At 39.0% G+C, this 25,070-nt stretch overlaps 1 protein-coding gene across 1 annotated transcript in view; it reads left to right on the top strand.

The window, feature by feature from the left end:
- LOC138196211 (rho GTPase-activating protein 26-like) overlaps positions 1–25,070 on the top strand; it is a 76,078-nt gene that overhangs the window by 37,730 nt on the left and 13,278 nt on the right. The window contains exons 3-19 of the mRNA XM_069146041.1: positions 437–498; positions 868–939; positions 5,272–5,373; positions 5,452–5,562; positions 5,863–5,967; positions 6,520–6,649; positions 7,072–7,172; positions 8,517–8,611; positions 10,157–10,235; positions 11,205–11,241; positions 11,513–11,578; positions 13,104–13,178; positions 13,279–13,363; positions 14,457–14,515; positions 21,059–21,164; positions 23,401–23,560; positions 24,831–24,975. Of these exons, the coding sequence (XP_069002142.1) occupies positions 437–498; positions 868–939; positions 5,272–5,373; positions 5,452–5,562; positions 5,863–5,967; positions 6,520–6,649; positions 7,072–7,172; positions 8,517–8,611; positions 10,157–10,235; positions 11,205–11,241; positions 11,513–11,578; positions 13,104–13,178; positions 13,279–13,363; positions 14,457–14,515; positions 21,059–21,164; positions 23,401–23,560; positions 24,831–24,975 (1,590 nt within the window). The remainder of the gene's footprint in view (positions 1–436; positions 499–867; positions 940–5,271; positions 5,374–5,451; positions 5,563–5,862; positions 5,968–6,519; positions 6,650–7,071; positions 7,173–8,516; positions 8,612–10,156; positions 10,236–11,204; positions 11,242–11,512; positions 11,579–13,103; positions 13,179–13,278; positions 13,364–14,456; positions 14,516–21,058; positions 21,165–23,400; positions 23,561–24,830; positions 24,976–25,070) is intronic.

Here is a 25,070-nt window from a genome sequence, read left to right on the forward strand (position 1 = left end):
GTGTGTGTGTGTGTGTGTGTGTGTGTGTGTGTGTGTGCGCGCGTGCGTGCGTGTGTGTGTGTGTGTGTGTAGTTTTGGATGGGGTCGGAGGCAATTGAAGTGGAAACTCTGACCTAAACAATGTAGCCGTGCCTTGCTTGCCAGCGAGCGGGGAAACAAGCACTGGGCTGTGTTCGCTGTGAAAGCACCATAGAAACAAACACTCTAAAATTGTGGTTTCATTTCCAGTTAATTACTCTGCTGTGTCATGAGTTTTAGAAAACTTTCTAAGATGTTGACGAACAGAAACAAAGCACCTTCATCCCCGCTACTTCACGCCGACTTTATTCTCTCCGTTTCTGTTTGCCTGTGCTGTGTCTCTTTATCACCATTAAAAGTAACAACTCTTCTCCTCTCTCCCTCCTTGTGTTCTTAATGTCAACATGACTATCTGTAGCCAAGTCGCTTCAGGAGTTTGCAGCCGTCCTACAGAACCTGGAGGATGAGAGGACACGGATGGTGAGTGCGCTAACTAACTATATTTTGTATGATATTTATTAATGAGAGAGAGTGGAATTTCTCTCATTCTCCACTTTATTATAAACTGAGACGCTTTAGAAAATGATTGGCAGCTGGGATATGGCATCAAAATGCTGTTTACAAACAGGCTTTGGCTGCTAAGCTTCAGCATTTTGTAGTGTTACTGTGACCATGGCAACTGGTGCAGCAGATTCTGACAGAGCGGGTCAAACGGTTTGCACAGAGTAAATGATACAAGTAATGATAAGAATGTAAAAGAAGCTAGTAAAAATTAATACTTCCTAGTATGTGATATTAAATTTGTGTGTGTGTGTGTGTGTGTGTGTGTGTGTGCGTGCCTGCCCCTAGATTGAGAATGCCAATGATGTGTTGATTATGCCACTGGAGCGGTTCAGGAAAGAGCAGATCAGTGCAGCCAAGGTAAGAAAAGCGATGGCACACAGCCACACGACTGGTGACAGAAATCACTTTCACTATACACGTGCTGTGGATTAGTATTGATACATGTATGCTGGTGGTGAAGCCTAAATCAATAAAACCCTGCTGTCGGATAGACCCTGGCAGACACAGCACGTACTCAAAACATACAGTTGGGAATAATATACAGAAGTTAATAATGATGACTAAACATCATTTGTAGTTTGAGTAACAGCTTCACATCTCTTTCACCTTGTTGGCATTACTGCATTTTTTTCTGATTTTCAAATACTGGAGAGTTTGTTTTATCTTGATATCAAGGTAAAATGATTCATATAGTTTGTAGTTTCGGTATCCTAGTTTAATTTTCTTTGTCTATTGCTTACCTGGCCGTTTTAACACATTTGAAAATTAAACTAATACCTTGAGTGTTAATAGGAAATAGTGCTATATTGTGTGTATGGCTAATCATTTTTGAATACTTCTGCATTTTTTTACAATGTGGCTTTCTGTTTTACATAGAATGATCATGAATTAATATTCCATAATTTTATGTTGATAACCAAATAAAGTATATTTCCTCTGGCAGAACTTTATCAGGAGCAAAGATTTGAGAATAAAATTATAGATGATAGACAATCATAGCAGCCCAATACTAAAATCAGATAGAAGTACAGTATATTTATGACACAATGATTTTCCTACATCACAGTTCAAATGACAATTTAACATGACTGGTCTTTTTAAAAATTTCTTCATGAAATTCTCACTCAGGTTTTTGCACAGCACGACAACACGCTGGCCTTGAAATAAGTCCTTTTGAAGCATGTTTGTAATAAAAAGGTTGCGGCGTCAATACAAACACAGCATATTAACTGCATGTCTCAGGGTCACCCTCCTCTTCCATGATTAGTGTCTGTCAAGGCCAGAACCATCACGAACTGACCTGGATAGGAGATTAGAGGAATACATAATGCTGACATAAATCACTGATTCCCCCTGGGGGGGTGGGGGGGGGGGGGTCTCATAGGGCAGCAGGGCTCCCTCAGGGCATGGCTGGTGTCATTTTAGTGGCTCAGCATGTGTAACTGTCTGGTTCCTTGACTGAGTGTACAGAAAGGGATGGAAACTTAAAAGGCTGTTCTCAAAACATTCTTTATAGATATGAAGTTCATTTTACTTTTTTTTTTTGCATTATAACAACAAACTACAACACTTTCAAGAATAATAATTCAAGAATAAGCACTGTACTAGACAGTTTTGGATAATCCCTTGCCCTTGTGTACTAAATACGCCATGTTTCAATGTTTATAATCTCTTTACAGCAGGTCATGGCGCACTTACGCCACGCTTTCATTAGCCATAGGAACGAGACGAGTAGCCGCAGGGGTCCTGATACATTCAGTATGAAGCATGCTATCAGTGCATCGTCTACTAATCCATGCCTTTATAGCAGGTCATTGTCTGATTTTCACATGGTGGTCAGATTAAGAAGTGTTCACGTAATCTGCGCCAATAGGTCATCGTCAGAGATTCACTAATCCTAGTTTAACCCTAAAATAACTGGTAATATCTTCGCCTAGCACAGTTTCACCTTGTCCTAAAGGCTCCGGAGCTAGAGGCTCTCTTCAATGGTAGGTTTTTTCTTGATCACACAATGAACGGGTGAAGAATAATATAAATATGTTTACGGTGCACATTTCAGTTTATTTAAAGAGAACTCAAGTCCAGGTTCTAATCTTATTCACCCAGGAATTCTCCTTAATCAAATTATTGCAGCAAGAATGTCTCAGAAATAGATGGCACAAGTAAATCCCTGCATACACAAGACCAAAGGGATCAGTGCTGGTAATACAAGGCCAATGTTTGTGTACAAACTAATACATCACTACTGAAACAATGATAGAATCAGGTCTGAATAAAAACACTTGACATAAACACTGAAAAGATCAGCTGCTGCAATGATCTTGGGGATAACCATACTCAATCATTAAATATTGTGTCATACATTAATGTCATTTTTGCTTGTAACTGCAGGGCTGGAGATGATTTTAAAATGTGTGTGTCTGAGATTCCCTTACGAATATAAGTCAGAATAACAGTTCATTTAGTTTGAGCCCCTAAAGTTTGACAATCGGATGAGATCTGGGATCACTTAGCCCTCCGTCATAGGTTTATTTAGTTTTAGCCCAATGCAAGATGACAGATGCAGCCTCTGCTCAGGATGTGTTCAATAATAAAGTACTGTCTATATATGTATTCTTTGCTAAGGAACTAAATGCATCAATGAAGTGAATGTTTACAAGGAGTGCCCTGCCCATGTGCTGTGTGCAGAGACAGGGAGTGATGATGTATTGTTGGCTTCATGTTTCAGTGGGACCTCTGAGTAATTGCTGGCATGGCAGAGCAGTGCAGTGTGGAGTCTAACTTGATCGTACCTGTGATGAATCAATCCAGTGGCAGGGCATGATCCTTTATCAAATCATTTCATTACTTTGCACACCAGAGAGAGGATGAAAAAAAACAACTGTTATCATACTGTGAAGACATCGCCACCTGCTGGATGAGGATATATAAATAAGTTGAAATGAAATGCCTTTTTAACTTTTGGTAATAAAACAATAAAGAACAGTGATTAGATTGATATAGAACATGACATTTACACTGGCTATGTAATATGCTTTGTATACACATATTCTTGTCACAAAACAAGTCAGACAATCAAGCTTCCTTCAGGAAATGTGTCATAAGAGCCCTATCGAGGGACACGTCGAAGGAGGTTGCAGCAGCAGTCATTTCAGACGTGATTTCCACAGAGAACATGAAAAATCAAAGAGGCAGACGTTAAACAGAGGCCTTGTTATTTAGAGGAGCATTCATCATTTCTGATGCGTTCTGCAGCTGCTGTCTATTCCTCCTTTGGCTCAGAGGACTTGACCTGTTGTTGAAACTGGATTGGCAATGAATAGCAATCATTTTACTGCATACTGTACGCCATATTATTATATTACCCATTCCAGCATTAGTAACATTTGGATGAAAATTAAATGTGATCAGTAAACAGAAACTATTTGGGTTCCACATGAGATATTTGGATGAACCTGTAATTAATAGCAAGAATGGATACTAGTTTTACTGGCATTACTAACTTTTATTTTCATCATCATTTTCACTTCGTATTGTTTTTATTTCACTTATTTGAATTAGGTAAAAGTAAAATGTCTGTTGATAGTCGAAAACACCACAATTTACTATGTTTTAATGGATTATTTCTATTTGGATCCCCAAAAGTCATATAAAACAGAAGCAGCAAAGATTCATATTTGAGATTGAGAATCTACAAAATCTGCAAAACAGCAAAATCATATGAGCCTTTAATGCATAATCGATCAATTATCTATGAATCAAATAATACATTTATTGACTTATTATATTTGCACTCGAGTACTTTACAAAATCATGATAAAAAGTCATTGAGTACATACATAGTGTTTTACATAGTAAAATACATAAATGTGTGAATACATGACAAAGTTTGCCTGTATATCCCCAAGCATCAAATATTCTGATCCTATGTCTGTTCTTCCTGGAGCTCCAGCCTGGTCATGCTATGAATTTGGGGTGAAGAAATAATAACATTAACAGGCCGGGACAGATGTACAGTAATAACACCACAGGGCCTCTCTGACAGAAGGAGACCCACCCTGATCTGCCGCTCCTCTGTTTATGAGTTCACTTCTCCCATCAAGTTTACCGTTCTGTCTCTCTATACTGATATCCATATCTCCCCTCTTCAACGCACACGAATTTGTTGTGACTGATAAAGACAACCAACTGAACATGTTCAGAAAAGAAACAACTGGTGTGCGTTTTTTTCCTTGGAGTCTCTTCAGTTATTCTCTGTATTGTTTTTCAGTCCAGAAATCCACACCCTGCACTATCTGTCCCTGGTTTATCATCCAGCGTGTCTCTCTCTTATGTCAGTGATCTCACTTCTGAGGAGACAGTCTGTTGTTTATAACCAGCTGTGCTCCCCGGAGGAAAGATGTCATGCCGGACTCCCTCAAATTTGGAAAATACGATGTGAAAGCAAAAAGAATTCCACATTACATGAAGGCTGCTTTGCTCTCTGTTCTCAAAACCTGTAGGTCAGGTTGATTACAAATAGTAGTCACTGATGAAGATAGATACCACGATGATATGAAGGAAATTAGAATAAATGGTTTATAAATAAGATATTTCTCAAGACAGAAGTTGAGTTAGCCGACAGAAGGCTTAATTATTATGCTTGTCTCCCAACTAAAACAGTTATTTTTGTGGTTTTATCTTTGACAGGAAGCCAAAAAGAAATATGACAAAGAGACAGAGAAGTATTGTGCAGTACTGGAGAAGCACCTCAGCCTTTCAGCGAGGAAGAAAGAGTCACATCTACATGAGGTAATGCGCGGTGTCTGAGTTTACATCTCTCTCCTGTCTACCGCACGATTAGTCAAATCTCACGTATTTTTCCTGTAGGCGGACAACCAGGTAGATAATGTAAGGCAGCATTTCTACGAGGTCTCTCTGGAGTACGTCTTCAAGGTGCAGGAGGTCCAAGAGAGGAAGATGTTTGACTTTGTGGAGCCAGTAAGACACTTGTTTTTTTTCTTTTTCTTTTAATACGCCTATTTTTTAAACTACTCTTTTTTCCCCAAAGAGTCTAAGCACACATGCTCTGTATTACATTCACTCACTTTGAAATGTCCGAGCACACCAGATGCTCAGTACATTCTCAGTCGTCTGTTGCAGGCAAACAGCGGTTTGGAAGTTTCAGGGCCTCGCCTGACGGCACTCCAGTGGTACATGCTGAAGGAAATGTTGTCATCTTCGTCCTTTCTTCTTTCTCATTTTTCACCCTCACCTTCTGGCTGTTTTTGTTTCCCTCAGCTTTTGGCCTTTCTTCAAGGCCTGTTCACCTACTATCACCATGGCTACGAGCTGGCAAAGGACTTTAACCACTTCAAGACTGATCTCACCATCAGCATACAGAATGTAAGGGCACGCACACACACACACGCATAAAGCAACAGAAATGACAAAACAAAACAATTGCAGCTTTACTTGTGTTTTATCTGTGTCTGTCCATCAATGTTCAGTAAGAATTGGCAGCAGAGAGCTCTAATGAGCTGTGCATCTAAAAGTCTGGAGGCACTTCTTTTTTTTTTTTGATAGATATATATTTGAGGTGTAATTCCCAAATCATAAAAACAGAAGCATTAATGTTAAAAGTTCAAAGGTCATCCGCATTTAAAGTCTACTTGGTCAGCCTTATTAGTACAGACAGTCCTGGGGGAAGTCTAGGAAGAAGTAATCCTCTAAATGTCAAAGGCATGCAGGCGAAGAGGAATTCAAAGGTCGGTTACCCGATCTGCAAATAACATTTGTGACCAAAAGGACACTCAAAATCTCAGTTCAAAAAAAGGAGTTTGAACAGGCCATTTCTTGTTTTTATTCTGCGCTAATAAAGTCCTGCTCTTCTTATAAGTCGAACGGGATCAGAACATTTAATGAAAGGTCTGTGCTCCTCCGTGCTTCTGTTGACAGACAAGGAACCGCTTTGAGAGCACACGGTCGGAGGTGGAGAGTCTGATGAGGAAGATGAAAGAGAATCCACACGAGCACAAGAGTGTCAGCCAGCACACCATGGAGGGATACCTGTTTGTGCAGGAGAAGCGTACGTATCAGCCTCTGTTACATCTTACAATAAGGATACAATCCAGCAGCAACTAACAACGTGTGTGTGTGTGTGTGTGTGTGTGTGTGTATCTCAGTACAGTATGTACATGTTAGTGCTTGTGTCAGAGCAGAAGAACAAACAAACCGTAATTAACCAATGGTTATCAAAGTCAAGTCTGATCTGTTGGCGACGTGACGGCAGCTCTGTCCACTTGCGGCTACCATGGTTACATAGCACTTAAAGAAGCCTAACTAGGACTCATCCTTTTTTGTTGTTGTTGTAACCCTGTCTCCCCCTCTTGCCGCTGTCTTTTTTTTCTCTTGACCATTTGACATCAACCTTTTTCCCTTTACTGCTCTTGTTTCCTGTGTTTTTGTTTTTAACCTCCTCTCTACCTTTCTGTTTCTTTTTCCCCTCAGGCTCATTTGTATCTACCTGGGTGAAGTATTACTGTACGTACCATCGTGAGCCTAAGAGGATCACCATTGTCCTGTTTGACCCTAAATCAGGGGGCAAAATGGTGAGTAGCTCAGGCCATTCAATGTTCCGAACACCCAGGCTATCTTTTGGTCGAGCTATCTGCTGTATATCTGTATGTTAACGAAACACGAGAGTTGCATAGATTTTTGAAGTAGAGGGCAAAATACAGAGTTAAAAAATACAGTCACACACAGACCCTCAATGGAGACAAACACACACACTTTTCAGCTTATTGTCATGTTGTCCGATTTGCAGTTGCAGTCTAGTTCATTACTCTGGGTTGCTTTTCCTTGTTCATAAACACATTCTGCTCACTGCTGAGCACAACAGGCCCTTCTTGTTTGTTGGGGTGTATTTTAATGTGATTCCCAGTACATGAGAGAACGCTACAGTGACTACAGAAAACTGTTCAGCTCTTTTAGATTATCATCATAAAATGTTAAATTGTGTGTCAGTCCCCCATTATCAAGATTGAGAATGCTTTTGTTGCATGGTGCCACTTCACACCCGTGTACAGTCACACAGGGAGACACTGGTTGGACAAGCGAGAGATAACAATTTCTTTAACAACAGCACCAACTGTTTTCTCAAAGTCCTCTTATCAATTTCCACTTACAAACTGAACAACCTACAGCTGATGCAGCCTGAAGTTCAGGCCTGTTTTCAGGCAGGAAGGCGTGAAGAGACAGGAAGACAAGCGGGGATGTAATGAGAGAATAGAATGCAAAGATCTAAAAGCCAAAATAGTAGATACAGGGGAATGGGACTGGACCGAAACAAAAGAATAGGTCAAGATGATGAAATTAGATCCGGCTTTTATAGTATGAGAATCTAACCTGCATGGGGTGCTTTAGTACACAGTATCTTTAAAAAAAAAAAAAAAAAAAAAAAAAATGACACGCATGCACAAAGTTCCACATGTTTTGAACCTGCACATATCTAGAAATTGCTGACTCATAACATTTGTTTTACATACTGTTTTTTTCTGATACTGAAATCCTTTCAGTTGCTTAGAAAACTGCAAGACGGTACTGCACCACATTAGTCCCTTAGTTCCTATTTGTACATATTTTCCTGTTGCAAGCTGATTTCTTAAGTCAGTTCCTGCAGTGGTTTGTGTCATTGCTCACTCTGTGAGTTGTTTGTCCAAAATTGTCTCAAAGTTCCTGCAACTGGAAGTTAAGAAAGTTTGAAATACCATAGCTTCAGTTCTCCAACACGAGAGGAAGGACAGTGAGCCCTTTATGTTAAAAACAATCTTAACTCTAAAATCTGACCAAGTTCTCACTCTTATCCAAGAAAAATATCAACCACCATCTGTCATCCATGGTGTTGTTGTACTAATGTACTATAATTACGTTTTCTCTCTTTCTCTGTCTGTCAGGGAGAGGAGGAGAGCTTCATCCTCAAGTCGTGCATTCGGAGGAAGACGGACTCGATAGAGAAGAGGTTCTGTTTTGACGTGGAGGCTGTGGACAGGTTAGTGTGCAATCGGACTGCATGTGTCTCTTTTTCAAATAAGAACTGGGCTCAAAATCTGTCTTTACTGCACTTCCAATGTTTTGCTTTTTGTCCATCTCAGTGATTAGCATGTGTTTTGCAGGGTGTAATTACAGCTAACAGACACACGAGGGTGCTGCTCAGTTGATGTGAACTTGAAGATAGGACATTAAGGTTGTTTGTCCTCTCAGATTCAGCCCCCTGTGGCGCTTCCCTTTCCTCTACCTCCTCCACCTTTCCCTCCCCCCTTCCTACCTACTCCTCCACAACGTCAACCTTCCTCTAACAAATCAGTTCGTCATCCTCTCATCTTCTCATTTAATGTGCTCCCATTGAGTCTTTATTTATAATACCGGAGTTTGGCAAGTAGTAGTTTGTTTTTGTTTGTCTTTAGAGTGGTAAAAAGGAGTTGTAAAGCAAACAAGACATTTTCCCTGGTGGTGGGATGGATCACAAAGTTAACTTGTACACCGCGGCTAACTCGCTCTGGAGCAGGTTTACTTCAGATGATCAGATCAAAACCTGCCAATATCCCGACCACTGGGAATATAGAGTCCCGTTTGTTAGAGTACTCTGAGATAATAATTTTAGATAAATACTAAAATCTGTTGGATTTTGTGAGAAAAATAATCCATACACTCTTAATATTTCCAATGATTGATTCATGTTCATCATTCATAACAATACACACAGTTGCATACAAACACAATATCAAATTCCTGCACCTATTTATGTTTTTCATCATATTTTTATTCTAGTTATGTAAGAACATTTTGCAAATTAACCTGCAGGCATCACCATTTCATCTCGTGTCATATTAAGCACTTCATTCATTGTTCAAACAATGTCGCTTTCAATGAACAACTCCGTCTCATCTACATAACAGAGACAGCTACATGATTCTGGTTAATTAGGATGGCAGATGTCTGGACTAAGTTGAACTCAGACCCCTCAATGTGCCTGTGCATGCTCATTTGAATGTGTCTGGAGTTGTGTGATTGTGTGTTGGGCGGCGTGTAGCGATTGAATGACGATGTGTAGATTGGGCTGGATGGGTTGTGGCTTTCGCGCTGTGGTGGTAACAGCTCAGGGGGAATGTGTCACCACTGACAGGGTGACTGTATAGGACTGATTGGGAACTTGTAGAAAGCTGTGGATGGACATGGCTAATGAGGCTGTGTGTGTCTGTGGTGAGTGTGTGGACAATGACTGTTGCCTCTATCATGAGGATTTACCTTCGCTGCTTATATAGTCCAATGAATTGTCATTAGCTGGTGAATTTTCAGGCTGTACTCTAGTATTGTAAAAATCGGATCTGAGCTGTGGGTTGTCTGATTTACTGGAAAGCAGAAGTGTTGTCATCCTTCTGGCACCCACAAATGAATATGCTCTGCTTTTGAAAAAGTGTGAAATCCTTCTATATAACTGTGTTTATCATGAGTGAGTAACAAGCCTTTCAAATGAAGTGTTTTCCAGTAAAAACAATTTTACTGTGTGTGTGTGTGTGTGTGTGTGTGTGTGAAGGCCGGGAGTGATCACCATGCAGGCTTTGTCAGAAGAAGACCGCAGGTTGTGGATGGAGGCCATGGATGGGAGAGAACCGGTAGGTTACCATGGTTACCCGTTTCTTCATAGGTGACAGATACAAGCCAAGAGAGTGAGAGAAGGACAGAGACAGACACGGAAAAGGATGGACAACATGTTCGCAAAGCAAAACAAGAAGCTCCAACTTTAAAACCGATGTTTGTAGCATCGTTTCAACTTCTGCGTTTTTTTCCCCACGCCACACACTGTCACATACATAACGCAGTGCTTCACTCACGTCGGCTCAGGACTTCTCTAACGAGTCGCCAGATGAGTGTGAGAGAGATAACTTTGTTGTTTTATGTTCGTAATAGAACGGCTCTCTGTCAGCCAGCCTCCACAACACTTGGTTTATACCTTTTTAATATACGGCTTTTTTGCCCTGAGGCTGGAAGTGTGTGAAGCTGCGTTCCACACTCTCAGTGAGACTTCTTCATGTACCGACATCGCCCTCATGTCTACATTCACATCCATAAAGTCCCTGCAAGCTTGAACAAGCAGTAGCTAAGCTCAAAGGAGCTGCCATAAAATAAGAAATGTTGGCGTTTGTCTTTCACACTTAGTTATTTCCTGCCTTTGTTCTGAATACCTGTTGTGTTTCGACATCATATTCTATGAATTGCTGTGACTTCTAACTTTAATGATTGATGGATGTGCTGCTATACTTTCTTTTTATTAAAATTAAGCATAGGCATAAATTTGTCGGCAGATCCGTTGCCTAAACAAAATATGCTCATTGTAACCAATGAAGTCAAAGTTAGGCCAGACATTTGTATGCATGTTCCCCATTAGTGAGGATTCTCAGTTCATGTTTTCAACAAACATTCAAACCCCAACAGTAAAACAGCACAGTTGCATGTAACAGGTTTTTCTAGTCATTTTTTATTTACTATAAATGTAATATACAAATATCTCCTGCCCTCATTTGGCTTAACTGTGAATACTTTCCTAACTGATGGAGCTGATGTGTTGTTATTTATATTTACAGGTGTACAATCTCAACAAAGACAACCAGGCTGAAGGCAGTAAGTAGCTTTAATTGTGATTCTTTCACTTTTTATTTATGTGAACCATATTGAGTATCATTATTGTCATTTGGCTTTCAGTCTCTGTGGTAGGCTTTGATTAAATACCATGTATGTGGCATATATATGCGTATGGCAAAAATACTCTTTTTCATGCAAAAAAACATCTGGATTTTTTAAGGACGTTTTTCTAAAATATATATATATATAAGGTTTGAACACAGTGTTGTAGTGGCCTCATGTTCATGCTGTTTGTCTCCCTCCCCATCAGTGGCCCAGCTGGATGTGATTGGGTTCAACGTGATGAAAAAATTCATCTATGCAGTGGATACTCGAGGTACAACGTTAACTCATATTCTTCAACATTTCCTGCTCCTTTGCTGTGATACGCTGTTTGTTTCAAGTAGATTCAGTTCAGGTCAGATGCACTTTTTATGCCCCCCACAGAGTTGCGTAGTACCGGCTACTGGCACAGCAGAACCATATGACTTTTGCCAACATCACTGGATTTACGCTACTTTGCATTTACTTTATATTTCTATATACAGTATATCCTTATCAACTTGCTTTAAGTGTTCTCATAATTACTTGTAAGAAATATATACAGTGCTCTACACACATAATATAACCATGTATACATGAGTAGTATGGCGGAATATGTGGTAGACATGAAATTAATCTCAACTGATATGGTTGTAAATTGATCATCTTTGTGTTTGGATTGTTTGTCTGAAATGAAGATATGCGATTATTTTCTTAATTATTATTATTTTGGTTTAAGAATATTGTAAATCGTATTTTAGATTATTTTCTGACATGTTACAAAACAAACAAACAAACAAGAAATCCCCTTAAATGTAGTGAATATGATAAAATAAGAAGAATGGGATGAGGTAGGATAAGTGAATAAGATATAACCAAACAAAACTGTGAAGACGAATAAGAAAACAAAATATGATAAACAATAGTTTGACCAAAGTTATTGTAAGTTACTATCGTTACAAGGAAAGTAGACATCATGGTGAACTCAAAGATTTATAAATATATACATGTAGTGTTGTGTGCATCGTGGGAATATAGTTATATTATACACTAAGCACTAACGTCATTATTGTGTACCACACAAGCTATTGGTATACGGGACTATAAAAAAAAAGAAAGGTCATGAGCAGGATTTAAACTAGCCACCTTCGGAATATGTTATCCTCTGATGTATCCGAACATCTCTCTCACCAGATATTCTTCTAAAATGTCACAGTAAAGGTCCACATGTCCACAATATCAATACCTCCTTTCATCTGGTGCACTAAGAGCATCCATTACTGCAAACATTGTGCCTTCCCGTTGCCCGGTAGATGCAAAATAAAAAGATTACAAATAAAAATGGATGTTTAAAAATCATGTGTTAAGGCCAATGTATATATACTTAGATGCTAAGATTACCAGAAATGGTTTATTATTACTGTAGACCTGGCTGGCTGCCGTGCTCCTCTTGAAATACAGGTTGAGCAATAGTCTTCACACACTTTTTTTTAGATTCAGCTCTTTGATTTTCCATGACATCAAATATATAAATAGATAAAAAAAATTTTTTTAAAAAGTCCTACCTTCGCATGAAGGTGTGGCACTTTATTACCGTTAATGCCTTCTTTGGCACTGTTTTTATACCAGGAGGATGCTGTTTTTCCCCCCTTATTTTATATTACAAGTGAATGACAGGGCTAAAGATTCCCTTGCTGGTGTATTTAATCCTCATTTTTCGAATTTCAATGCAGCAAGTGTAAAATACTCAATTGTGGAATCATGGGGATAAATATTATTTTTCTTTTGGTTTAACATTTTCATGAAATCTTCTCTTCCAGGTATCAATGAGCAGGGCTTGTACAGAATTGTTGGTGTCAACTCCAGAGTACAAAAACTACTCAGCCTGGCTATGGGTAAACACAGAAACACAGACCGACAAATAAATTTGGTCAAAACAGAAAAAAATATTTCTATTCTACTGTTTTCACTGCTGTATTTTTTTTTCCCCATCAGATCCGAAGACATGTGCTGACGTGGAGCTTGAAAACCAAGAGTGGGAGATTAAGACAATTACAAGTGCTATCAAGCACTATCTCAGGTTTGTGTGAAAAGGATTACCTTGCACATTCGCGGTAATTTCTGCACTTTTCTACTCAGAATTATTCGTCATAATAATGTGTCTCACGTGTGATCACGTGTGTTTTAACCTCAGAGACCCATGGTAAATGTATGAATTGCTCTTCTGATGTCTTTCAATTATTCCTCTTATTCTGAAATGACAGCACTTTTCTGTGCTTTTCTCTTGTAGTAGTTGAACCAAAGCATATGGCTGCCTTTTATTGTCTGCCAGGATGACTACAGAAATTGTTAATTTTGTTTCTCACAATATTTGCTTAATATGCATGTTGTCTATATTTTAAAAGGCTTTATTGATCCAGTTAGGGGTTGTTCTGAGCACAAATGATCTTCGTCAGCATTGTTTTGCTTCATACACACACACTTGTAGTTGTATGTTCCCAGTGTAACTGCATCCCAGTTACCTTCTGGCCACCGTGTAGCAGTTGATGGTTAAATTACTTCCTGAAGAGCATTTGAATAATGGACAATGAGGGATGGATTGGGACTGTGGGAGGCCAGGAATAGGCAGCTAAATGGAGGGAAAAATGTAAGAAGGGAAAGTGAGGAGTAGTGGTGTTCATGCTTTGCTCAATCCACTGCACCTGAATGAATCTACCCTGTGCACGACACCAATCAACGCACACACACACACACACACACACACACACACACACACACACACACACACACACACACACACACACACACAGGTGCTATATTGGATACATAAATGGCCGGATTTACAGAAATACCTGCTGTCCACTCTGTCTCACACACACACACACACACACACACACACACACACACACACACGAAACATACACACATTTGAGGCATCAAGACCTCATGATAAGCCTCATTGAGAAGCAGCAGGAGCCATTACACTCATTACACAGCAGGGAAAAACTCATGTCCAGCTGTGGAAGCTGGCATGATGGAGGAAAAAAAAGATGAGAACATAGTTAGATGAGTGCTCATACAAATTTATTTCGCAAAGCAGCCAACCCTTAAGTCTTGTTCCATTTTCCAAGCTGATGTGCTTCACCTGACGTTCCTGTCTCCTGTGTTTCCAGAATGCTGCCTGCACCTCTCATGACATACCAGTACCAAAGGAGCTTCATCAAAGCTGCCAGTCAGTATTTCTCTTTTATGTATCTTATTTGCTTCACAAATATGTGTTCAGTCTGCTTTTTTAGGCTGTTTAATTCCCACTCTGGTTACAGATTGACGACACTGAATAACGAAATTCCACATTCAGTGGAAAAACGTTGGGAGCTAATCTAAAAGAGCCAGCCTAGTAAGAGCAGATTGTTTTGATTTTTGTTGGGTGAGACAGCAGCTGCAAAATATTATTTTTTGCAGCAGCAGCAGCACCTGATGGCTGCTGTTTATTGAGTCAGTATGAATAATTCCAGTTTCAAAAAACACTCAGCTGTCTTGAAGACAGATTGCCTAAACTCTCCAACAGTCACAGCAATCATTTCAGTGTATGATATTCTTCTCATGTGGCTGCTAGGCTACAACATAAACTTTTGCAATCACTAAGTTATTTAGACCATGAAATAGAGACTTTGCATGAGGACCCGTCAGCTGAATCTGATCTTTTGAACTTCCACTGTAGGTTTTATCTGGCTATCTTTGATCTAGTTTAGATAGGTTAGGCCTGTTTGGCCTGGCTTGATATGCTCCATTTCCATGTTGCTACTGTTCCTTTTAACTAAATATTTGAAAATGTGGTTTATTCTAGTAAGCCTAGGTGCAGTTTAGTCTGATCCAGTCCAGTTAATTTATCTTCTTAAAAGCTGAGCTGACCTAGAAAGGAACTCCAGGAAATGGCCGGGTGTCTCTGGCAACGCTACCAGGAAATGGCTCCATAGGGAGGCCACCTGGAAATAAAATGAGAAAAGGGTTTTTTTTATGTGTGAATTAGGAGAAAGGAGTAGAGTGTTGTCGTTAATTCTGCCAAGGTAGCTGGTTTGATACCAACTTGGACCACCTATTTCATAATGCATGTGGTTTTGTAATTATAAAATATAACAGATGCTTGCAAACTGTTTGCATACGTTTTCAAATTTATATCTGATCTTTCCGCTCTCTTTTTCCATTGGCATTCATTAGTTTCTGTTTATGTGTCAGCATTTGCATATCATGAATGTGTTAGAATGCATACTGAATATGCCAAGATGCATGTCTGCAGGTTTGAGTAAGCTATTGTATTTTTTGCCAAGGCACAATTTTTGGCATAAGCAGCAGTGTTTTTGAGGACAACGTCCTCGTTTGAACTACGTCTGTCAGCTCCTACCCTTTTCCTCCTCTGTTTCACGTCTTATTCACCTCCACACGCACCTCTAACACGAGCCTCATCTTGCTCCTCCTCAAGTTTTGTCTCTACTTACTCTCATCTAGTTTTAGGTATCTGATTTAAACAGAATTCCGAGGCTAGGGTAGATAAAAAGGAGGAAACAGTGTGGGAAAAGGTCAGTTTGAGATAAAGAAAGACAGGAAAGAGGAAAAGAGGGAGGATAGAGTGCCACCTGGATTTTTGATACCTGCCTTTGACTTGTACCAGCAGGAAAATAATCACTTTAGACATTAGGTTTGCTTGCAGTATTGTTTTCTCATTCATTTTATATATATATATATATATATATATATATATATATATGTATATTTTTTTTTTTAATTTTTTTTTTTTTAATCAAATTTCACCTTTGATTTTCTCTATTTTTAAGTCAGTCTCTTGCCTAACATTTTCACTTGTATAAATTGCTAAAATTGATTTAATTAGCTTTTCTCTGGGCTTCATTTTTTACTGCAGCAAGGTGAGGTTTTTTTTGTGGAAAGGCTCAAAACAAGTACACCAAACTTTATTCACTCCCATTACTTTAATTTGTGCTTTAAAAAATGAGTACATACAATAATAAAATAAACATTTGAGAAATAATACAGTGGTGGAAGTGGTGATGACAATGAGTTGAATTTAAAGGTAAGGTACAGTTTGACATTGAGTGTCTAACCTCCATGGCATATACTTAAATCAAAAGGGACTTACCTTCTTTTCAAATGTACAGTTTAACAATAATTTATTTTCCTGATTAACAAATATTAAATGACATTTATCTTTTTAAAGCATGGCTTGTACTCTACAAAGACCTTGAACTAAATATACAAGTTTCTCTTCTATGGAAAGATTGACCGGGAGTTGTCCTCTCTAAATCTACCTCTCTTGTTATACAAATGCATCATTTTGTTGCTGTGTAGCAAACACAGAGCAGCATTAGCATGCTTTGGGGTTCTTGGCCACATTAAGAGTGCAAACCCATTTCTTAAGTAAGCCATCAGCTGCCTGGTGCTCCCTGAAAATCATTGATGACAGCAGTGAGAGTGGACCATAGAGTTGGGGTTAAATGGTTGAAGTTCAAATCCAATAGCTATTACCAGACCTGAATCCTTTTAAATACCTTAGCAATTCTCATTAATTTCAGCCTTCATCATTTGCAAGTTTGGAAATTACTCAAGTTATAAATGAGGTTCACCTCTGTTATTTGGTGAGACTACAGGCGCAGTTAGTCTGTTAGTCTTTCCAAGAAATTCTAAAAGATACTGATATTACATTAGTGGCCATTTCTTAGAAATATAATTTATAGCTAATACAAGCTGATTTTTGGGAAATAATAAGGAATTTTCCTGGAAATTAGCTTCTGCTAAATAAAGTGCTTATGTTTTGTTTTTTTCCTTTTTTATGTAGCATACCTCTATATCAATTCATTCAGCATGCTAAAGATGAGGTAGGGAACATACTGCACATACTGTAAAGGACCAGAAGATATGAATAATTAATTACAAGAAAGTAGGATTGGTGATGGTACTGGAGTTTAAGGATCAGCCGGCAGTCAACACATATGGCGAGCCTCCTGATACACGCCTCCTGTATTGTACGTGACCGTGTTCTCCATACATAATCAAAATTCCCCTCTTGCACCGATATAAATTTAATGAGGTGAGACTCAGATATGTTTTTTTTCTAAGCTATTTCAGAGCCAGGCGCTGTGAGGAAGATGGTGTTTTCCTCAGATCTCCATTTTATCTGATATCTGAGGAGTTTATACAGTACGATGCACTGACGTGACCAATTACTTTTGTGAGGAGAGAGTTGGCTGGAGCCATTAATAAGCTTTAACCTTGGTTGGATAGTGTTAGCAAAATGTCACCAGCCTTAAGAATAAAACAGGAAAGATTATGTTCTGATTATGTCTAATACCAGTGGATAAAGGGTCAAGTGTTAGTGTGAATATAACTAAAGACAGAACAGCCATGCTTTTTCATCAAATCATTTACAATTGCTCTAAGTATATTAGCACTTAAATCCAAGCTGTGTGATTCAGTACCACAAAAAGACTAGTTTTGAGGTGACATAATGAGCCACATTATACCCCTGCTGTTTGTAATACTTGAAAATTCTGTAATTCTCTCAACTGTGTATGGTTACTGTGTAATATTTTGGGGCAAAATTCATCTGTATTCATGAATTTTGACAGGGTGTGACGTGTGTGTCTATTTACACATTAGTGTGTCTCTATATTCAGATGCATGTACTCCTACAGTAGGTTAAATGGAAAAACTTTAGTACTTCATAAGTTTTGTTCCTCGAGCTGAAATTCAAAGTTTTATCTGTGTATATCCTGTGTTGAAGCATTATGTAAAATACATGTCTTATTACAGTGGTATTGCTATTGTTGATTTGATATTTAATGGAGAGTACAATTAAATTTTTCTATGACGAGCTTGTGGCTAACCAACGTGGCCTCGATGTGAGCTAATGCAAGAAACTATTGGTTGAATTACTTTCGGGATAGCACAAGTGCCTTTTACTCATTTGACTTTTATGGAATTAATTAGTTCTCGTTACTGTACTGACTCATTTTACAACCCCTTTTGGTGTTGTATTTGCAAGGTTTTTCTGATTTGTAATCACTGTCGTTGGAATTGTTGTCTAATACTGTTTTCGTCATTTCATTTCACTGAAAACATTAAAGGCGACCCACTGTTTTCTACCTTTATCAGTAAGAGAAAAGAAGAAGTAGTTTTTCTCTTGGTGTGCGAATCAAATTAATTAGTGACCTTTCGAGGTGCTAGCAACGTGTTTTTGAACTTTAAAAAGGCTTTCTGAATCCTCCTGCTGCCAGTTCTGATGCCAATACCAGCAATTAGGCAATAATTGCTTTGGCTCCATATTTCAAGCACACACAAGATAAATATCAATCTTCTCGTCTAAGTTGCAGCAAAAAAACAAATTAATTTTATTTCTCAAAATGTCCAATAACTCTTTTAAGACAGTGTGCTCTTTCACAATGAATGTGTAAGATGTTTGATATATTTGTTAATACATCTCTATATATGATGCGTGTGTGTGTGTGTGTGTAGTTGGCGCGCACATGTGCACAAGTAACTTGTGTTAGTGTGAGTGACTGGTTACATGTTTTTGTGCATATTTTATGAAGTTAAGTGCTTGTGAATATTTGATCTTTGTATTTAATGTACAGTATATACACTGAGTCTTTTGGTGTGTGTGTGTGTGTGTGTGTGTGTGTGTGTGTGTGTGTGTGTGTGTTGGAGCTTCTTAGCCCTGTTACTTATCAAGAAAATGCGTGTGTGTGTGTATAAAATGTTGTGCAAGTTGAGGGTGTATTGCCTGGCGCTGACAGCCAGGGCCGAAGGATTGATCTAGTGTGTGTCTGCTGTCGTCTCTGTATTGACTGGCTCTGCGACCATAACTTATTATAGTCATTTATCAACTGCAGGTCTTTCTGCCCTGCCTCTCTACCAGGTCACAGACCTTTCCCACTTTGTAGCAGCGTTTAACACTCGGGGACAAAAACTCCCTGCCGGTCTTGCCGTCTCTGTGCAAATGCTTTTCAGTCTATAATACATGTGTAATTTTTTGGTTAAAAATAGTAATCACCTCAACTCTGCTTTAAACCTTAAGGATAAAGTTAGTGTTATTTTATAAATTTCTTATTGTCAACAAATCCGATAAAAAAAAAAAAATCCTGATAAAAGACGTGCTGGTCTGTGCCTGATTATTTTCTTCTTTGCGCCAGTGACACCCGACCCCATTCATTTGAGTGTTTCCCATAAATAGTGTGATTTTAAAAGCAAACAAGTACATTTCCAAAAGAGATGTAGCATTATGTGGATGGATCAGTAAGTTCATAGACTGCTCCTGTTGTGCAGCACCATGAAGCAGGAGGAAATGAAAACCCTAATGAGCAAGTGTTACAAATTTCAGCACCCAAATTGTGCGCGTTTTTGTGAGCGCTGGTCCGTGCGCACAGCAATTTCTCCATGGACGTGACCAGAAGGCGCACGTCAAACTTTGTATCAAATTCTGGAACTCGACGAAGGAGACCCTTAAAATTCTTCAGAAAGTCTACAGCAATCAGACAATGAGCCTGGAGAGTTGTTTTGAGTGACACTCATGTTTCCGAAGGGCCGAACAAAAAGACGCATCAGCACAGGCGCAAAACCAGGTGGCTTTTCATTGACATTCGCGGGATTGTGCACCATGAATTTGTCACAAAGGGTCAGACTGTCAACACTGAGTTCTACCGTGACGTCCAAAGACCTAAGGACAAAACAATCAGTAAAAATGGCACTTGTGCTCTCCATCATGACAATCTGCCCGATCACACACAACACAAACGCTCCTCCCCACCACCCCTACTCGCTGGATTTGGCTCACTGCTACTTCTTTCTGTTCCTCAACAATTTGTCACAAACTTTGTTGTGTGTTCTCTGCTCAAGTTTTTTGGTGCGTAAAACATCGCAGACGCAACCGGACCAATGCTCACAAAAGCATTTGTAACTCAGGTTCGGATTTTCATCAAGTGATGAAACTTGGAGATCTTACTCATGAAGGTTACAGTTTCTCAGTGATCCGTGCACTACACAGTGCTGCACACCGTTCACGCACAACAGGAGCAGCCGCAGAGCTTATGGATCCACCCTCGTATAGTTTGTAACTAAAGGGACTCAAACAGGAATTCAATGCATTTGTTGGGCACTGTTTTTAGCTGTGGATTAATACACACTTAGCACTCTTGAGAATATTTAGTCTTTAAACATAATAAGCTATTAGTACGCCGTGGTTAGTGTTTTTAGTAATTTTTTGGGCGGCAATGGTGGTCAATGACAAAGAGGAATATGATATATTTGGCTTTAGCTACACGGATAATACTTGTTTGGGGGATCAATTCATTTTTTATTTTGATCTTTTCATACGATTTTTTTTGACCGAGGAAAAAGTCTACGTATCAGGAGCCTTATCCTTTTACACCTTAAGTGATGCATAACCGCTCAATCTGGTGACAATATTCAACTTGTGAAAAAGACAACCCAAAGCTCTACTTATTTTATTTCTTTGCTGATTCTTACAAACCGTGACCTTCTGTAAATGTCTGTGTCAAGGCATTCCAAATATCGGTGTACAGTGACCACTTGTTACTGTAACATCTACGTAATGGTAAAACTAAAAAAAACATGCTGCATGCTTACCTTTTACCTGTTTAGTGTTATTATTTCTGCTACTTACATGTATGTGTCAATAAATAAATAATCATTTGTGACCGCCGGAAATCTCTTAATGTCTAATGTCTATATATCTGTCTTTGTCTAGAAATGGACAACCCAGAGACCCGGGTGACTGAGATCCATGCCCTGGTGCACAGGCTACCTGAGAAGAACAGACAGATGCTGGAGCTACTGATGAAACATCTGTCCAAGTATGTAGAGACGACTCACACATGCAGACGTGCAGAGTTGATATGAATAGTAACTATCCTTTGCTCTCCTCTTCTCTTTATTCACATTGCTATAATGCACCTTTAGTTGATTGCTGTTGTCGTTGTCTGCATTTGGTAAACAAAGTCAAAGTTATCTATTTTACTTACTACTTATTTATAATTTGATGGGATTGAAATGGCCATATTTCATTCTGACGCAGGTCCAAACTTCATACTGAAATCAAGAATGGTTGCAAATTCAAGCATTGCAATGTATATATAGGTGTGAACCGGAACAATGTTGTTTTTTTTCTTCTAGTGAGGAAATAAAAAGTTCACAGCTCTCTTGATCCGGTTGAAATTCATTAAACATTTTTAAGTGCTTGAAGACTCAATTATCTCTAAAGAGTAAGTAATGCAAGAGAGCCAATAAATAATGGAATGGTCCAAGTTGTTGTATTCGCATTTAAGGTAAATATATTGATTCCTGACGTCAACTTTTGATCCACTACTATTCGCCCTGTTAAAGTTACTGCTTTCCATGTTAAAAAGAACTCGACACTTCCTGTATTCATTTTAAATTTAGATCCTTTTAGCGCTTCAGTAGACACAAACTCTTCATTTTTTTAAGGCTTTTATTGTGAAACAGTTGCAGAAGCGTGCTATGACTGAAATTTGTAGTAAGTAATCCAGAGCAACCTTTGAACATAGCATAATTCTGTAGTTGACTTTATTAAATTAAAGTGATTGAAATATCTTCACTACATTATAATATTGCCACCATAGTGATTAGACAACCTTGGAAATTAACCTCAATTTAACGGTGCACTTGTCGCAGGTGCGCTCCTGTACTTGAGCAAATAGCACTACCCTCCTGGGCATATGTAAATGTATATATATCTATTAAAAAAAACAGTTTTAACGTATAAATCCATATCACCTAATTACATTTTATTGGGAGATAGCCAGATGCGGCGCTAACCCTTTGAGCTGATTGGAATGCAGTGTTTTGCCCAAAGACATTTCGAAAGGGCTTATACTTACAGTTATTGCGAAAGATCTGGGTTTTTTCTTATCAATACCATCTCCTGGCAATTCCCTCATCATTTGTTATTTTTCTCCCAGGACTAATCATAATTTTGCCTCCACATATTTGATGCTTATATACTTTATGTAAGAGGCAGTACTGTATATTGTAATGTTAAAAAAAATAGTGAATAAAACATCGTCTGTCTGTCTGTAGGTTACATAACCACAAGCTGCTGCAGCCTTTAAGCAAAAAAGCAGGGCGTGACACTGTTGGCTTATGTGTAATTATTCTTCTAAAGCAGCCGACTGGCATTGTGCTTTCAGCCTAAACCCGCATCTAAGCCCTCTGGCTTTATCAGGCTTTTTTTTCAACAGCAGCAGCATGATATAATCTGTGACAAATGGGACGTCAGCCATATTTATACCACATGCAGGCAGGCGCATATGCAGGCGCTTTTGATGACATGTGCATATTTACCTGGGTTTAGTGGATTACATCTGCCGATGGTCGTCATCATCATCACTGGTTTATACTGACGAATGGCTGGGTAGCGGGGCTCCTCAGCTCTCGATCTCTTTTAGCTCAGATGAGTTCTGAAGATTTATGGCATTCGTACCAAAGTATTTATATAAGCATCCAAATTATCCAAAACACTACATACACACTACTTACTGTATCATTAATCTAAGGTAGTGTTTTTAGTTGTTCAATAAATTTCCTTTGGTCTCCAATTTTTCTGGTTCATACTTACTAAGAGCAGTAACAGCAACAGCAGCATTAACTTTGACCCTTGTTTAAAGGGATTTCAACATTCACTTTTTTCACTTAGCTCTCTTTTGTCCTTCCCAGCTCCTGAAACAAAAATTATTATTACTCTTTAGCTGTTCAAATCCTTACAAAGTTCACTACTCAGTCTCTAACTTTGTCTGCCAACTGTGGTAATGGATGGACAGTGTCGTGAGAGTATTGCGACTTATTTAAAACTTTAAAGCTGTGGGCTGTAAAACCAAAACAAGGAACTGAAAGATGCAAAATGACTTTATTGAGCTGAGTCGGGTGATCGTTTTCTGTGGGATTCACACTACAAATGACACTGTCATTTGACCCTGCGGTACTATAAAACATTGAGCAGGTTAGATCAGGTTACATGTTTTTAATTTGGATTTAATGTGGTGCGACTCTCTTTCTGTCTTCTGCCCTCCATAGTGTGGCCAGTCACCACCAGCAGAACCTGATGACCATTGCCAATCTGGGTGTGGTCTTTGGGCCTACTCTGCTCCGCCCACAAGAGGAAACGGTGGCAGCCATCATGGACATCAAGTTTCAGAACATTGTAGTGGAGATCCTCATAGAGCACCATGAGAAAGTAAGAGGGTGTACCTGAGTCTACTAACAACTGACATAAACACAGAGTTTGGTGATGTGGTTGAGGATTAAATGAATCCCTTGGCTTTGCCGTGGGGATTAACATTTGTTTAATTGTGCATTAAAACAAGAATTAACGCACCTGACCATTTATATCAGAATGAGCACATGTTACCTACAAACACACACACACACACACACACACACACACACACACACACACAACTATAAACTATGCACTCCAAAGCCACTTTCCCCGTTAGATACAAGCGGCTTATTGGCAGGGCAAGCTGCTTACAGATGTCACCATGGCAACAGCATGACAGATTGACACCCTGGTATTGTGCACACAGTGTGTTCAGTCAGTGAATGAAATAAACAAGACACGTGACACATGCTGGACTCGTGTGCATGCATAGATTTACACTTAGACAGGATAACTGTGTGTTGAAAGAGTGAGGTACACTGACACACAGGAAACATGATCGCACTCTCCTCGCGTCAAAACAAAGCAAATAGTGTAGTACTGTGATAGAGCAGCTGGGAGTCCTTAAAGACGTCTCGTCACAAAGTAACACAATGTAAACAGTAAGGAAATAATTTATTCAAGCTCAGTTCCATGCCCGTATTGCACTGGAACATTTGTATATTTTATATGACACTTTATTGTGCTTTTCTGCAACCACAACAGCTAATCACGTGTGTTGAAATGAGTTCCCCAGCTCTTTTTTTTTATTCTTGCCATGATTTCTGAAAGGCAGAAAAAAAATGCTGGAATATTAGACTAATACAAGCAGTGCAGCATTAGTTATGGGAGAAAAAAAATCAGGAAGTTTGAAAAATTAAGAGATATGTTGTTAAGCATCTGTATATATAATTACTATTTAAAAGAGGTTTTACACATAGCTGCCAGCATGTGTTGCTATGTTTGGTAACTTTAATGGTTATAGTTCAGTTGTTTCAGAGATTCAGGAATCTCTATTAGATATATGTGCTCTTTTAACAGAGAACCCAAATGCAAGAATTGTTACTTAGGGCTTGTAAACTTTGTAGTTTGTCATGTTGCTTTTTTTATACTGTTGCTGAATGAGTATCTGGCACAACATAGTGAACCCTGTTTCTCCCCTAAAGGCGATAAGATAATTTATAGCAGCAAAAACATACTTTACAAATGTTGGTTTTTCAGCATTTTTTCCACAGCATTTGCATTTTATAAATGTATCTACTGTAGTGTTTGGTTGTACTCAAACCTGAGTTTCTTGTTTGTGCAGATATTCAGGGACATGCCGAATTCTGCAGGCGGCTCAACCAACATGCAGCTCAACCTTTCCAGGCGGAGAAGCACTGAGAGCAAAGCGCCATCCTGCAGCGAGAGGCCTCTCACGCTCTTCCACACACCAACACATTCACAGAAAGGTGGACTGAAAGACATAATTGGAATTATACAAACCATAGATGAGCCACTTCCTCTCCTTGTTTTTTTTCTGAGTTTGAAAGAATCTCAACGAGGT

The sequence above is a fragment of the Embiotoca jacksoni genome, unplaced genomic scaffold, assembly GCF_022577435.1.
Source record: "Embiotoca jacksoni isolate LCO1_2020_lvr unplaced genomic scaffold, fEmbJac1.0.p SCAF_13, whole genome shotgun sequence".
NCBI lineage: Eukaryota > Metazoa > Chordata > Actinopteri > Embiotocidae > Embiotoca > Embiotoca jacksoni.